Source organism: Rana temporaria, chromosome 11 (genome assembly GCF_905171775.1).
Source record: "Rana temporaria chromosome 11, aRanTem1.1, whole genome shotgun sequence".
NCBI lineage: Eukaryota > Metazoa > Chordata > Amphibia > Anura > Ranidae > Rana > Rana temporaria.
This window is the reverse complement of record NC_053499.1, coordinates 143,237,071-143,253,670: the sequence shown is the minus strand read 5'-3', so window position 1 is coordinate 143,253,670 and position 16,600 is coordinate 143,237,071. Positions and strand designations below refer to the sequence as shown.

Below are 16,600 nucleotides of genomic sequence, written 5' to 3'. Positions count from 1 at the left end.
TGTTGCCAGTGTGCCCATCAATTGCCCCTACTGTGCCCCATCAAATGTTACCAGTGTGCCCATCAATTGCTGCTACTGTGCCCCATCAAATGTTGCCAGTGTGCCCATCAATTGCCACTACTGTGCCCATCAAATGTTGCCAGTGTGCCTATCAATTGCCGCTATTGTGCCCCATCAAATGTTGCCAGTGTGCCCATCAATTGCCGCTACTGTGCCCCATCAAATGTTGCCAGTGTGCTTATCAATTGCCGCTACTGTGCCCCATCAAATTATGCCAGTGTGCCCATCAATTGCCACTACTGTGCCCCATCAAATGTTGCCAGTGTGCCCATCAATTGCCACTACTGTGCCCTATGAAATGCTGTTTTATTTCAGATTAGTTTAAATTTGTTAATTTGTCTGAATTTCAATTCGCAACAAAACAAAGCGCACATCTAGTTACCACACATTGATCTTTGTCTGATTGAAATGCCTCTAGAAGGAGGAGCAGAGGATTTCTCAGTGTGTGCCAGAAGACGGCAATATTAGGTAATAGAAGGAAAAAAGAACGTTAAAGTGTATCTAAACCCAAAAACAAAAATGTATCACAGCATCCCTGTCCTTAGATGTGACCGCTGCATTCATTTTTATTTTTCCTTTATTTTCACCAGGTGATCCTGCCAGTAACACACTCCCTGTCCTTAGGTGACAGCGCTCTCTGAGGAGCCGTGTTGTCATCCAAAGCTGCTCTCCAGGTTTGGACTACAAACCCCATCCCCCCCTCTTCATCCATGTTATTTTGTAGTTTACAGAGAATAGCTGGGAAAGCTGATAACATTATGTGAGATTTCAGGTCAGCTTAAAAGGAAGTGACATGAACACACCGAAGTTCTGGCGAGATCAATAGGTGAATTTTTTGTATAATGAAACCTGGGATTGCGAGGAAGCGTTTCGCAATACAAGATTTTTTTTTTTTAAATCCTGACTCGGTTTGCGTGTGTTGTCTCGTAAAACGAGCAGGATTCAAGCCACAGCGGTGTGCAATACCACATTTGGCCAGAGGTGCGGGGGGGCGCCGGAGCCAAGCAGAGCCGAACGGAGCCAATCGGAGCCGTTCGGAGCCCTTTGGAAATACTCTTTTCCCGAGCCTTTACAAGGTTTTCCGAGTTCAGTCGAGCTGTCCCCGAACCTTTCTGAGTATTCCCGACGCCCCCACCTCTGGCCACATGCGGTATTGCATGCCATAGAAGTCAACGTGGAACAAATTATTTTTGTTTCCATTGACTTCTATAGAGAAACTCGCTTTGATATGCGAGTGCTTTGGATTGCGAGCATTCTCCTGGAACGGAATATGCTTGTAATCCAAGGTTTCACTGTACTTGCTGAAAATGTTCTCAGCCCAAAAAAAGAAAAAAAATGCAGACACCACATCTATTGATTGGCATTGGCTGCAATATAGAAAAATTGTGGCCCAGATTCTCAGGCCCCATACACACGGGAGGATTTATCCGCGGATACGGTCCAGCGGACCGTTTCCGCGGATAAATCCTCTCGAGGATTTCAGCAGATTTTAATGCGATGGAGTGTACTCACCATCGCATTGAAATCCGCGCCGAAATCCTCTGGCGATGACGTGTCGCGCCGTCGCCGCGATTATGACGCGGCGACGCTGTCATATAAGGAATTCCACGCATGCGTCGAATCATTACGACGCATGCGGGGGATCCCTTCGGACGGATGGATCCGGTGAGTCTGTACAGACCAGCGGATCAATCCGTTGGGATGGACTCCAGCAGATGGATTTGTTCTGCATGTCAGCAAATATTCGATCTGCTGGAATCCATTCCAGGGGAGATTTATCCGCAGAAAAAGATCCGCTGGCGTGTACACACCATAGGATCTATCCGCTGAAACCCATTTGCTGGGATTTATCTGCGGATGGATTCTATCGTGTGTACGGGGCCTCAAAGGGCTTACGACGGCGCAGTGCCATGTGCGCCGTCGTAAGTCCTAATCTGGGCCGTCGTATCTATGCATAGATAACCATTAGATCCGACAGGCGTAAGTCTCTTACGCTGTCGGATCTTAAATGCAATTTTTTTTTTCGCCGCTAGGTGTCGCCTCCGTCGTTTTCCCCGTCGAGTATGCAAATTAGCAAAATACGCGAATTCCCGAATGTACGCGCGGTCGACGCAGTGAAGATACAACGTTTACGTTAGATTTGCGACGCGTAAAGTTGCCCCTGCTATATGAGGGGCAACCAATGTTAAGTATGGCCGTCGTTCCCGCGTCGAAATTAAAAAATGTACGTCGTTTGCGTAAGTCGTCCGTGAATGGCGCTGGACGCCATTTACGTTAACGTCGAAACCAATGACGTCCTTGCGACGTCATTTAGCGCAATGCACATCGGGAAATTTTAGGGACGGCGCATGCGCAGTACGATCGGGGCGGGAACGCGCCCAATTTAAATGATCCACGCCCCCTACCTGGATCATTTGAATTAGGCGGGCTTGTGCCGGGGGATTTACGCTACGCCGCCGCAACTTTACAGGCAAGTGCTTTGTGAATCAAGCACTTGCCCGTAAAACTTGCGGCCGCGTAGCATAAACGAGATACGTTACGCCTGCATAGTTTTACGCCAGGATACGAGAATCTGGCCCACTGAGTATTTCCGACGCCCCCACCTCTGGCCACGGTATTGCATGCCATAGAAGTCAACGCAGAACAAATTATTTTCGTTTCCATTGACTTCTATGGGGAAACTCGCTTTGATATGCGAGTGCTTTGGATTGCGAGCATTCTCCCGGAACGGATTATTCTCGTAATCCAAGGTTCCACTGTACTTGCTGAAAATGTTCTCAGCCCGAAAATAGAAAACAAATGCAGACACCGCATCTATTGATTGGCATTGGCTGCAATATAGAAAAATTGTGTTTTTGTCTTTAGAGATCATTTAACATGCTGAATTAATATCAGAGAATACAAATAATAAGTGTATATTAGGACAGACAGAGCAACCCCCTCCCCCACCACTTACCGAGAACTTCTACTAGTAGATTGAAGAAGTCGTAGGAGGAGAAGGAGAAGCCATGCAAGAAAAAGGAGAGAAATATCAAAGAGGAGAGCGACATTATTCCCAGACCTCCCAAAGCTGGTCATAGCAGGAAACAGCTAAAGTATCTGTGAACACAGTTTAAAATAGAAATGAAAGACAAAATATTTGTGTATACATATAAAAAAAAACATTATAAATACCCTTTTACCTAAGTGATCACTTACCCTCTGTACTCAGCTGCATAAGGAGCTCAGAGAGCTAAGGGAGAAGAAACAGCAGAACACTGGTCTTCCCAAAGAATGGTTGTTGGGGGGGGGTGTCAGCACAAGTCTGATCATTGGAGGGGAGCAGGCTGCGTTCTCAATACAGCCAGAAAACTGACCAAAACTGTGCTCTCATGCCTATTGTGGTCAGTTTTTTTAAACATATACGAAAGCAGAGGTAATGGCAGGAGCATCAGATATTTCAAACAAATAAGCAATACAAAGAGGACAGGATAATTTTCCATACAAGTACATAGTACAGCAGGAACATATCAGGAATGTGGAATGTTGGAGTAATGTATTCTTTAATGCAAAACAGGTCACAATGGGGTGGATTCAGGTAGTGGCGCGCAAAACTGCGGTGGGGTAAGAATGACATTTACGTTACACTTCCGCAAGTTTTACGGGCAAGTGCTTGATTCACAAAGCACTTGCCTGTAAAGTTGCGGCGGCGTAGCGTAAAAGGGGCCGGCGTAAGCGCGCGTAATTCAAATGATCCCGTAGGGGGCGTGGATCATTTAAATTAGGCGCGTTCCCGCACCGAACGTACTGCGCATGCGCCGTCCCTAAAATTTCCCGACGTGCATTGCGGTAATTGACGTCGGAAAAAAAAAAGGACGTCATTGGTATCGACGTGAATAATGTATATGTGAGTGATGTGAATAATGTAAATGGCGTCCAGCGCCATTCACGGACGACTTACGCAAACAACGTAAAATTTTCAAATCGCGACGCGGGAACGACGTCCATACTTAACATTGGCTGCGCCTCCTAATAGCAGGAGCAGCCTTACGACGAAAACGACGTACGCAAACGACGTAAAAAACTACCGCCGGGCGCACGTTCGTTCGTAAATCGGCGTAAGTATGTAATTTGCATACTCTACGCTGACATCTATGGGAGCGCCACCTAGCAGCCAGCGTCAGAATGCACCCTAAGATACGACAGCGTAAGAGACTTATGCCAGTCGTATCTTAGGCTAAAGTCGGCGTATCTAGCTTTTTGAATACAGAAAGTAGATACGCCGGCGCTACTTAGCAATTACACGGCGTATTTATGGATACGCAGGCGTAATTGCTCTCTGAATCTACCCCAATGTGTGTACAGGGATCTGTCATTAGAACAATGTATGGAGGGATCCTTCATTAGATTTAGTTTATACATTATAACAATATAGGGAGGGATCCTTTATTATAACAATGTAAGGAGGGATCCTTTATTATAACAATGTATGGAGGGATCTTTCATTAGATTCATATTATACATTATAACAATGTATGGAGAGATCCTCCGGTACTGTCTCCTTCCATAGTATTGTTGTAATTGTTGGAGGTGCAATAGAATGCACTATGCACTCTAAACTGTAGATGGCGCTGTAGTGATATACTGGGTGTTTATACTGTATATTGCTTGTATATTCTGCACAGGAAGGAAGTTATTTTTTCTGCTCTCTTCTGTAATGCTGTTCTCACATATGCTGTTCTCCTAACACAAGTAATTCTGAACTCTACACTCTACAACTCTACATTCCCCTGGATCTCAGTACCTCATCTTATCACATAACCAACGGGTTATGGTCCCAGGCACTAAACAGAACACTACAAGCTGCTGAAAAAATGGCAAAGCTCAACAATACCAGCCACCGGCTGTGGAAATTCAAGCCGAAGATGCTGCTAAACAAAGACAAGCTGTGGCAAGTACTGAATACAGACAGACCCAATAATGGATCAATGGAGGAATGGGACAGGAAGAACATACAAACAAAAGCAATTATAAGCCTGATAGTGGAAGATGTTCAGCTCATATACACAAAAGAAAATAAAGCCAAAAGGTATGTAGACAGCATTACAAAAACTGCACTAATGTTCAAACCTAAACAGTAAACTATATCTGCTACACAAGCTATATACAGTAAGTAAGGCTAGAAAAATGTGTGAACAAGTGAATACCATGCTAGAAACTTTTGTACAACAGCTACACTATATTGTCTTTACATGCACATGAACTTTAATGACATCCCAGTCTTAGTCCGTAGGGTTCGATATTGAGTTGGCCCCACCCTTTGCAGCTATAACACAAGGTTTAGCAGCGTGTCTATGGGAACGTTTGACCATTCTTCCAGAAGCGCATTTGTGAGGTCAGGCACTGATGTTGGATGAGAAGACCTGGCTCACAGTCTCCGTTCTAATTCATCCCAAAGGTGTTCTATCGGGTTGAGGTCAGGACTCTGTGCAGGCCAGTCAAGTTCCTCTACCCCAAGCTCACTCATCCATGTCTTTGTGGACCTTGCTTTGTGCCCTGGTGTGCAGTCATGTTGGAACAGGAAGGGGTCATCCCCAAACTGTTCCTACAAAGTTGGGAGCATGAAATTGTCCAAAATGTATTAGTATGCTGACGCCTTAGGAGTTCCCTTCATTGGAACTAAGGGGCTAAGCCCAACCCCTGAAAAACAACCCCAAACCATAATCCCCTCTGCACCAAATGATTTAAACAATTGCACAGAGCAAGGTCCGTAAAGACATGGATGAGTGAGTTTGGGGTGGAGGAACTTGACTGGCCTTCACAGAGTTTTGATAGAACACCTTTGGGGTGAATTAGAGTGCAGACTGTGAGCCAGGCCTTCTCGCCCAACATCAGTGCCTGATCTCACAAATTCGCTACTTTTCAAACATTCCCATAGACACTCCTAAACCTTGTGGACGGCCTTCCCAGAAGGGTTGATACTGTTATAGCTGCAAAGGGTGGGCCAACTCAATATTAAACCCTTCGGACTAAGGATGCCATTAAAGTTCATGTGCGTGTAAACAGACATCCCAATAATATTAGTAATATAGTATATGTGCAATTAGAGAGCAAATTAAAGATAGCCATGTGGTGGCGCTACTGCTATGCAGCCTCCCAGAGGGACATAATGCCTTAATGCTTTAGAGGCCAGAACGGATCAAGAATAAACAATAGAATACACCAAAGGAAAATGAATTCATGAATATAACAGAAGGAAAATATGCACAATGAAGAGACAGAGAAACCTATTAAGCCTCGTACACACGATCAGTTAACCGATGAAGCTGACTGATGGTCTGTCGCGCCTACACACCATCGGTTAAAAAAACGATCGTGTCAGAATGCGGTGACATAAACCACAACGACGTGCTGAAAAAAACGTTCAAAGTTCAATGCTTCCAAGCATGCGTCGACTTGATTCTGAGCATGCGTGGATTTTTAACCGATGGACGTGCCTACTAACGATCGGTTTTGACCTATCGGTTAGGAATCCATGGGTTAAATTTAAAGCAAGTTGGCTTTTTTTTAACCGATGGTTAAATAACCTATGGGGCCCACACACGATCGGTTTTGACCGATGAAAACGGTCCATCAGACTGTTGTCCTCTGGTTAACATATCGTGTGTACGAGGCCTTAAGGTACACAAGAGGACAAAGCAAAGAAAGCTGAGCTTGTTTTGCTGTAAAAAGACTGGTCACCTGAAAAAGGACCGTTCAGTCTGGAAAGTGGACCAGTGAGAGTCATCCAAAAGAAAAAGAGCAAAAGCAGTCACGAAACTGCAGGCACATCATGGAGTGGCACCTTTACTGCTACTGGAGTGACACTTTTACGACTCAGAGTATTATATCATGCAGTTAGAGTATAGACTCAGATGTAATAATTCACATGGCCAGCGATGAGACCTTCTTTACAGAAATAGATTTTAGTGCAAAAGACAAAGTCTTCCTAGCAAATGGGAAAAGTATTACTGCAGAAGGTAATGATCAAAGTTTCTTGAACTGCATCACACCATCAGGGGACAAGCAAAGTATCCTTGTGAAAAATGTACTGTATGTCCCAGACCTAGAATGAAGCCATGCTAACAATGGTCTCACTTCCAAGGTGATGAATGCACATGTCCAAATAACAAGCGAATCCTCAGAAAAGGAAAATTGGATGAACACCTGTACAGACTCATCACCGCAGATGAGCTAGCCAAGACTGCCACTCAGAATTCCCACAATAAATGCATTCACCTATGGCACAGGAGATTGAAGCACTGAAACAGAGAAGCCATAAAAGGAATTAACAAAGAGAGGTTTATCAGAAGATATGACAATGCTGCCCTGCAAAATGCTCATGAAATGCAAGTATGTATGGAAGCAAAAGCCACACGTACTCTACCTCCAAAGACCTGTAAGGGTAGGGTGTGTGTTACAATAGGTGGATAACACCCCCTCCATATGTCCCCCATTAACTTGTTGGGTGCCAAGTATGCGTGGGTTCCTTTGGCTATGAACGGGTCACTCATGTAGCACCCTTTAGTGTGCTACTGGATTACTACAGGCAAATTTATGTAAGACTCATGGTTAGTTTGTGAGTCTGAAATTGGGTCAGGGTTTACTGCAGGTCAGGCAGGATGACTCACAGATGCAGGCCTATGGTACCTCCCCCTGGATCTGGAAGTTTGAAAAAACTTCTAGAAGTTAGTGGGCGAGGTGAAGAGGAATGATCTGCATACTTACAAAAACTTGGCCAATCCCAAGGCAGAATGCTCTGGCAGGTTGGCTAAGTCAGCCCTTAAATCTGAAGGAGCCAGGCCAGCAGGGCAGTTGGGTGGAATGTGCAGTGCTGAGGAGTCTGTCGGTGGCCTAGGAGGGTATGGGGAGGCTCTGTCACGCAGGAGTCAGAACAAGAGGTGGAACTTTTATTAGATAAGTTAAGTTCCCCATTATATTCTACTGAACAGCCTGAAATTAGAAGATCCACTTGGGCGACAAAGGGGATACCACCCCGCAAGCTGTCATATGCTGCTAAGACACATAACATGCTTGAATCAATATCCTGAGAAGGCATAGAAAAAAAAATGCCAAAAAGTAAAGCCAATAAATAAAGAAAGGCAGTATAAGAAGAAATAAGATTGCATCGGGGAAAAAAAACCTGGACACTCAAGAAACTTCCTCTAAAACTAAAGAAAGCAAGTGAATTTTTAAAGTGAAGCTCAAAGCTGAAGGGAATATCCACAAATATATGGGCAGATTAATTGCCAAGGTATACTCATAAATTTGGATCAGATTAGATCAGGGTTTACTGCAGGTCAGGCTGGATGACGAACAGATTCAGGCCTAAGGTACCTCCCCCTGGATCTGGAAGTTTGGAGAAACTTTGAGAAGCTAGTGGGTGGAGGCGAAGAGGAATGATCTGCATACTTATGAAAACTTGGCCAATCCCAAGGCAGAATGTTCTGGCAGGGTGGCTAAGCCAGCCCTTAAATCTGGAGGAGCCAGGCCAGCAGGGCAGTTGGGTCGAATATGGAGTTCTGAGGTGTCTGTCGTGGCCTAGGAGGGTATGGGGAGGCTGTGTCATGCAGGAGTCAGAACAAGAGGTGGAACTTTTAAAAGATAAGTTAAGTTCCCCATTATATTCTACTAAAAAGCCTGAAATTAGAAGATCCACTTGGGCGACAAAGGGGATACCACCCTGCATGCTGTCATATGCTGCTAAGACACTAAACATGCTTGAATCAACATCCTGAGAAGACATAGAAAAAAAAATGCCAAAAAGTGAAGCCAATAAATAAAGAAAGGCAGTATAAGAAGAAATAAGATTGCATCGGGAAAACAAAACCTGGACACTCAAGAAACTTCCTCTAAAACTATAGGAAGCAAGTGAATTTTTAAAGTGAAGCTCAAAGCTGAAGGGAATATCCACACATATATGGGCAGATTAATTGCCAAGGGATACTCATAAATTTGAATCAGATTACGATGAAACATTCGTTCCTGACGTAAAACGCTTCACCATCAGAACCCTTCTTAACATTGAGAGTGAAGGAACTAGACTTCAAAACCACTTTCCCATACGGAGACATTAGGAAAGATCTCTACTTGCCCCGTACACACGATCGGAAATTCCGACAGCAAAAGTCCGATGTGAGCTTTTGAACGGAAATTCCGACCATGTGTATGCTCATGTCAGGAAGCAATATGGATTCGCCAACTTTTAATGGACATGAGTGTAGACATGTCAAAACCCATTTCCATTCTCAAACACAACAAGGGATGTATAAAGCTGACACAGTCAAAAAGGGTTAATCCTAGAAGGAATCACATTAACGTGAAATATCATCTGTTTAGGGACACTCAAGAGCGTCAGAAGAGATGACTGCGGATGTACTCAACAAACCATTGTTAAAGGAACATCGGAGTCTTCTACAGAAGAGCCTCATATAGCGAAGCACATGCTGTTGAGAGGGGTGTTGGAATTGCAAAAGCATGTACTATGCACTCCAAACTATAGATATCACCGTAGTAATATATTAGCATCCGTGAGTTTATACAGTATGGCCCAGATTCACAGACAGCGGCGCACATTTATGCCGCCGTAACGCAAATAATATACGCTACGCTGACGCAGCACAGAGAGGCAAGCATGGAATTCACAAAGCCAGTGCTCCCAAAACTGCGCTGGGTTTCTAAGGCGTAAGCCGGTGTAGGTGGAAGTGGGCGTGAGTCATGCAAATGAGCCGTTACCCCATGCAAATGATGGGCCAGACTGATACGTATAACGAACTGCGCATGTGCCGGGACGTGGACGCATCCCCGTACGCATGCTCACAACCACGTCGCAAAACAACTGCCTAAGATACGCCGGATCACTGCGTAGGCCCTGAACGTAATCTACGCCCAGTCACACATGTCCAATGTAAATTACGCAGGCTTGGGTTCCCTGGTGCAGCCCTTTGCATGGATGCTGTTGAGTTACACCTCCTTTATGGGGCATAACTTTACGCCAGATGTACAACTTACGTGCATTTTGCGTAGCCTGCGTCGGACGCATGTACGTTCGTGAATCGCTGTATTTCCCTCATTTGCATATTTGAATAGAAAATCAATGGGAGCGCAACATGCGTCCAGCGTAGATATGCGCCCACTCTACGACGGCGTAGGCAAGTTACGTCGGCGGGATGAAGCCTGTTTTTAGGCGTATCTTAGTTTGTAGGTCCGGCGCACAGATACGACGGCGCAAATTTGCACTTACGCGGCGTATCTGGAGATACGTCGGCGCAAGTGCTTTGTGAATCCGGGCCTATATGCTTGTATATTCTGCACTGGTAGGAGTTTTTTTAAGCATATCTTAGTTTGTGGGTCCGGCGCACAGATACGACGGCGCATATTTGCACTTACGCGGCGTATCTGGAGATACGTCGGCGCAAGTGCTTTGTGAATCCGGGCCTATATGCGTGTATATTCTGCACTGGTAGGATTTCTTTCTATCTCTGCTCTCTCCTGTAATGCTGTTCTCACACATGTATGCTGTTCTTCTATGCAAGTAAAGCTGAATTCTACATTCCTCAAGACCTCAGTGCCTCATCTTATCACATAACTAACAGTAATACCTTGCACTCTGTGTATTGCATTGTCCTCCATTGTCCTCCATTCCAGTACTGGCTCCAGTGTATTGTGTATATAGCATTTTCTTGTAATATCTAACACTCTCTTTATAGCACTGTCTGTCTCTGGACATGTAGCGGCTTCAATAGCTCACATTTACATTGTGGTGTTCTGAAATTCTCAACAGATATTAGCCTGTTTATACAGAATACATGGAGAAGGGGGGGATACATAGAAAGAAGGGGGGGGGGGGTCTTTTAGATTTATTACCTTTTCGTGCCTTTTTCTGCAGCTTCAGTGTATCAGAAGATTTCTTTTTGATCTCATGACGAGCTCGCTTGTATTCTGCAGAGACATGAACGGGGTGAGAAGAAGAGGCATAAATGGGGCGAGAAGGGGAGACACTGGTGATGTGGATTGTGCCGTGTATGACAGTGTAGATGTGATTGGGGTTTCCAGATAGTGTGGTCCTTGACTATGGGAGCTCCATGCTGAATACAGCAATTTGGTCCTTGACTATGGGAGCTCAGTCCTGAATAAAGAAATTTGGTCACTGACCATGGGAGCTCTGTCCTGAATAAAGAAATGTGGTCTCTGACCATGGGAGCTTCATGCCAAATAGAGTAATGTGGTCCCTGAACTTTGGAGCTCAGTCCTGAAAACCACAATGCAGTCCCTGACCTTGGGAGCTCCGTCCCCAATACAGAAATGTGGTTTCTGACCATTGAAGCCCCATGCCAAATAGAGTCAGGCCCGTCGGAACACGACAGGCAAACCAAACAACTGCTTGGGGCCCCCAAGCTGGCCTGGGGCCCCAGCAGGGCGGGCTCTTGCCGCACCGCTGCTTCCTCCTGCAGTCCGGTCGGCCGGGTACCATAACCGCGTGGCAGGAGATTCAGTTTCCTGTTCCCGGCCGGACTGAGGCTCTGTGGAGGATAGAGGTAGAGTGTCTTGTGCAGGGGTATAGCGGTATCCGAGAGGAGAGCTGCCCAGGCTAGAGATTGCAACAACATATCCTAACAAATGAAGTAACGTTTTCGTCAACCCCGCTTCTCAACTTGAAAATGTCACAAATCTTTTTCTATGCTTGGGGCCCCCAAATTCCTTCAAACTGCCCTGAATAGAGTAATGTGGTCCCTGACCTTTGGAGCTTTGTCCTGAACACCACAATGTAGTCCTTCACCCTAGGATCTCTGTCCTCAATATAAAAATGTGGTCTCTGACCATGGGAGCCCCATGCCAAATAGAGTAATGTGGTCCCTGACGGAGTGGTAATTGTGCAGTTGGCTCACCTCTGGCGTGCTCCTTGTCCAGTGTGTTTGCGGTTTTCTTCCAGTCCTCGATCCTTTCCTGGAGAGGAGTTATTAGACTCTCCATGAGAGCGCTACAAGAGAGATCAAACAGAGGGAGAGGTGTGGTCAGCTCTATAATATCCATGATGGGGGTGTGGTCAGTTATATAATACCCAGGTGGGGGGGGGGTTGTGGTCAGGTATAGAATTCCCAGAAAGGGGGTGTGGTCAGTTATACAATTCCCAGGATGGGGTAGCCATCAATTGTAAAATACTCAAGATGTGGGGTGTGGTCAGTTTTAGAATACTCAAGATTAGGATGTGGTCATAGAATACCCAGGAGGGGGGTGCAGTCAGTTATAGAAATTCAGGTAATACCCCAGGGTTAGATGTTGGATGGGGTCAGTTTTAGAATAATAGGACATTAGAATTGGTCACAGAGCAGCAATCTAGCCATCACGGGACCCTGTGGCTCTTGAGCTGCCATTGTGGTTGGCCAGGTTTACAGGGGGAACTCCAGGTACAGGTTTTTTTTGGGGGAGGGGGGGTCTTTGTTCAGGATATGGAGGACCTCCAGCCCGCTTATGGGGGGAGTCTGGTCAGGTCATGGGGGGGGATCTTTGGTCAGGATATGGAGGACCTCCAGCCCACTTATGGGGGGACTCTGGTTAGGTTAAGGGGGGCTCTGGCCCAGTTATGAGGGAAGTCTCTGACCCGAATATGGGGGTCTCCTGTCAGGCAGGGCAGATGTGGTTCACAGAATATATCTAAGATCCTCACTTGGTGAAATGTCTAAGTTTGCTCTCGATGCTTCGATGTCTCATACACATTCGGGTCAGTGCGGATCCGATGTCACGTGTCGCCCCTGTGAAAGAATCAGAAAATTGGTTTGAAGTCTAAATGGGTACTGAACTCCTAATCTAATTTAGCCTGGTTATTCTGTCTGCATCTATCCATATCTGCATACGATGGACTTCGATAAAAGAGACCACTCTCTGTGTCACCGATTCAAAGGAGATATTTCCTTACCGCGAGTATTGGTCGCCATGTCTGCCACTTTCTGAAAGGCATCGAGGAAGGCAACAGCAGCCAGCACTGTGGTCCTGTGGGGGTAGAGAATGTGTTAGTAATAGAACTGCAAGATATAAAGGGGAAGCATGCAGAGAGTCCCCAAAAACCTACAAAGGATCAGAGTATGGGGCGTATCCCAAAAACACACAGAGGGTCATAGTTTGGGGCATACCCCAAAAACATACAGAGGGCCAAAGCATGTGGGGTACCCCAAAAATCACACAGATGATTGGAGTAAGGGGCATACCACAAAAACATACAGAGGGCCAAAGCATGTGGGGTACCCCAAAAATCACACAGAGGGTTGGAGTAGGGGGCGTACTCCAAAAACACACAGGGTCAAAGTATGAGGCCTATCCCAAAAACACACAGATGGTTGGAGTATGGGACATACCCCTGTAACACACATATGGCTAGAGTTTGGAGTATACCCCAATAATACACAGAGGGTCAGAGGGCCGATATTAAAAGTCAGCAGCTGCAGTATTTGTAGCTGCTGACTTTTAATTTTCTTTTTTTCAGCGGACATCTGCTTTAACACTTCTATTTTTGAAAGCATTCTCACATTTTTTAAAACTGCACAGTACTAATATATATATATATATATATACACACACTATTGACAAAAGTATTGGGACGCCTGCCTTTTGACGCACATGAACATTAAGGCATCCCAGTCTTAGTCTGTAGGGTTCAATATTGATTTGGCCCACCCCTTGCAGCTATAACAGCTTCAACTCTTCTGGGAAGGGTGGGACAGTATAATGAGATAAGGGACTCACCTGAGCTGGGAGTGCAGTTTGGTGGCTTTGGAGCTGAAATCCTCCCAGATGGGGTAGGAGGTCTGCAAAGAGACAGAAACACAGAGATAAGGGGTTAATATAACACAATGATAAATATCCTCCATATACAGAGCAAAGAAGCGTTGTACCATATTGACACATCACACCTCTCATTCCTCTACTTTGTATCTTTTTTATCTTATACTCATAATACACTCCCCGTTCTTCTACTTTGTATCCTTTATATCTTATACTCATAATACACTTCCCGTTCTTCTACTTTGTATCTTTTTTATCTTATACTCATAATACACTTCCCGTTCTTCTACTTTGTATCTTTTATATCTTATACTCATAATACACTTCCCGTTCTTCTACTTTGTATCCTTTATATCTTATACTCATAATACACTCCCCGTTCTTCTACTTTATATACTATATATCTTATACTCATAATACACTCCCCGTTCTTCTACTTTGTATACTATATATCTTATACTCATAATACACTCCCGTTCTTCTACTTTGTATCCTTTATATCTTATACTCATAATACACTTCCGTTCTTCTACTTTGTATCCTTTATATCTTATACTCATAATACACTTCCGTTCTTCTACTTTGTATCCTTTATATCTTATACTCATAATACACTTCCCGTTCTTCTACTTTGTATCCTTTATATCTTATACTCATAATACACTCCCGTTCTTCTACTTTGTAGCCTTTATATCTTATACTCATAATACACTCCCGTTCTTCTACTTTGTATCCTTTATATCTTATACTCATAATACACTCCCGTTCTTCTACTTTGTATCTCTTATATCTTATACTCATAATACACTTCCCGTTCTTCTACTTTATATACTATATATCTTATACTCATAATACACTTCCCGTTCTTCTACTTTATATACTATATATCTTATACTCATAATACACTCCCGTTCTTCTACTTTGTATCCTTTATATCTTATACTCATAATACACTCCCGTTCTTCTACTTTATATACTATTAGCTAGATTCAGGTAGCCGGGCGCATTCTTTGAGGCGGCGTAGCGTATTGTATTTACGCTACGCCGCCGTAAATCAGAGAGGCAAGTGCTGTATTCACAAAGCACTTGCCTCCTAAGTTATGGCGGCGTAGCGTAAATGGGGCCGGCGTAAGCGCGCCTAATTCAAATGAAGATGATAGGGGTGTAACGGATCAAAAAACTCACGGATCGGATCGATCCTCGGATCAGGAGTCACGGATCGGATCATTTTCGGATCAGCGCAAAAAAAAAAAAATGTGTGTGTGTGTAATATATATATATATATATATATATATATATATATATATATATATATATATATATACACACACACATACACACACACACACATACACACACACATACACACACACATACACACACACATACACACACACATACATTTCACGGGTGGATTAAAGAGGAAGCAGGTGAGGCTGTTTGGGACTTGTTAAAAGTACAATCTTGATGTTTTTACAGCTATATATAAATATATATATATATATATATATATATATATATATATATAATTATATATAGCTGTAAAAACATCAAGATTGTACTTTTAACAAATCCCAAACAGCCTCACCTGCTTCCTCTTTAATCCACCCCCCCCCCCCTCCTCCTCTCACACTAGTGCTTCTCTGCTACTATTCCCTCTCCATGTCGGCTTGCCAGAGCCCAGTGCACAGCGTGACACGCCTCCCCGGGGAGGCGGGGAGGCGTGTCACGCTGGGCTCTGGCAAGCAGACTGGGTGGAGCAAGATCGCTCCGGAGCTAGGCCGAAGCCGGGGACTTTCCTAGGCCTAGGCTCCGGAGCGCTCCGCGGATCGCGGGGTGTGCCGATCCGAACGGGGTGGCCCGTTCGGATCACGGATCGGTGACGATCCGTTACACCCCTAGAGGATGAGGGGGGCGTGTTTAATGTAAATTATTGGTGACCCGACGTGATTGAAGTTTTTTACGAACGGCGCATGCGCCGTCCGTGTACATATCCCAGTGTGCATCGCTCCAAAGTACGGCGCAAGGACGTATTGGTTTTGACGTGAAGGTAAATTACGTCCAGCCCCATTCATGGACGACTTACGCAAACAACGTAAAAATTTCAAATTTTGACGCGGGAACGACGGCCATACTTAACATTGACTAGGCCAGCTATTTGCCGTACATAAACGACGTAAAAAAAATGCGCCGGGCGTACGTACGTTTCTGAATCGGCGTATCTAGTCATTTGCATATTCTACGCTGAACTCAACGGAAGCGCCACCTAGCGGCCAGCGTAAATATTGCACCCTAAGATACGACGGCGTAGGACACTTACGCTGCTCGTATCTTAGCCAAATTTAAGCGTATCTGGTTTCCAGAATACGCTTAAATTTAGGACGGCGTAGATTCAGAGTTACGTCGGCGTATCTACTGATACGCTGGCGTAAAGCTACCTGAATCTAGCTATATATATCTTATACTCATAATACACTTCCCGTTCTTCTACTTTGTATCCTTTATATCTTATACTCATAATACACTTCCCATTCTTCTACTTTGTATCCTTTATATCTTATACTCATAATACACTTCCCATTCTTCTACTTTGTATCCTTTATATCTTATACTCATAATACACTTCCCGTTCTTCTACTTTGTATCCTTTATATCTTATACTCATAATACACTTCCCGTTCTTCTACTTTGTATCCTTTATATCTTATACTCATAATACACTCCCGTTCTTCTACTTTGTATC

General features: G+C 44.5%; 1 protein-coding gene across 5 annotated transcripts in view; it reads right to left on the bottom strand.

The window, feature by feature from the left end:
- Positions 1-16,600, bottom strand: part of MTSS2 (MTSS I-BAR domain containing 2) — a 71,129-nt gene that overhangs the window by 14,362 nt on the left and 40,167 nt on the right. For 2 of the 5 annotated variants that reach the window (XM_040329302.1, XM_040329305.1), the window contains exons 2-7: positions 13,819-13,880; positions 12,995-13,068; positions 12,746-12,830; positions 11,967-12,058; positions 10,945-11,019; positions 3,017-3,028 (exon numbers count right to left, since the gene is read on the bottom strand). In XM_040329302.1, coding sequence (XP_040185236.1) covers positions 3,017-3,028; positions 10,945-11,019; positions 11,967-12,058; positions 12,746-12,830; positions 12,995-13,068; positions 13,819-13,880 — 400 coding nt within the window. The remainder of the gene's footprint in view (positions 1-3,016; positions 3,029-10,944; positions 11,020-11,966; positions 12,059-12,745; positions 12,831-12,994; positions 13,069-13,818; positions 13,881-16,600) is intronic. The other 3 variants (XM_040329304.1, XM_040329306.1, XM_040329303.1) reach the window with 2 other exon arrangements.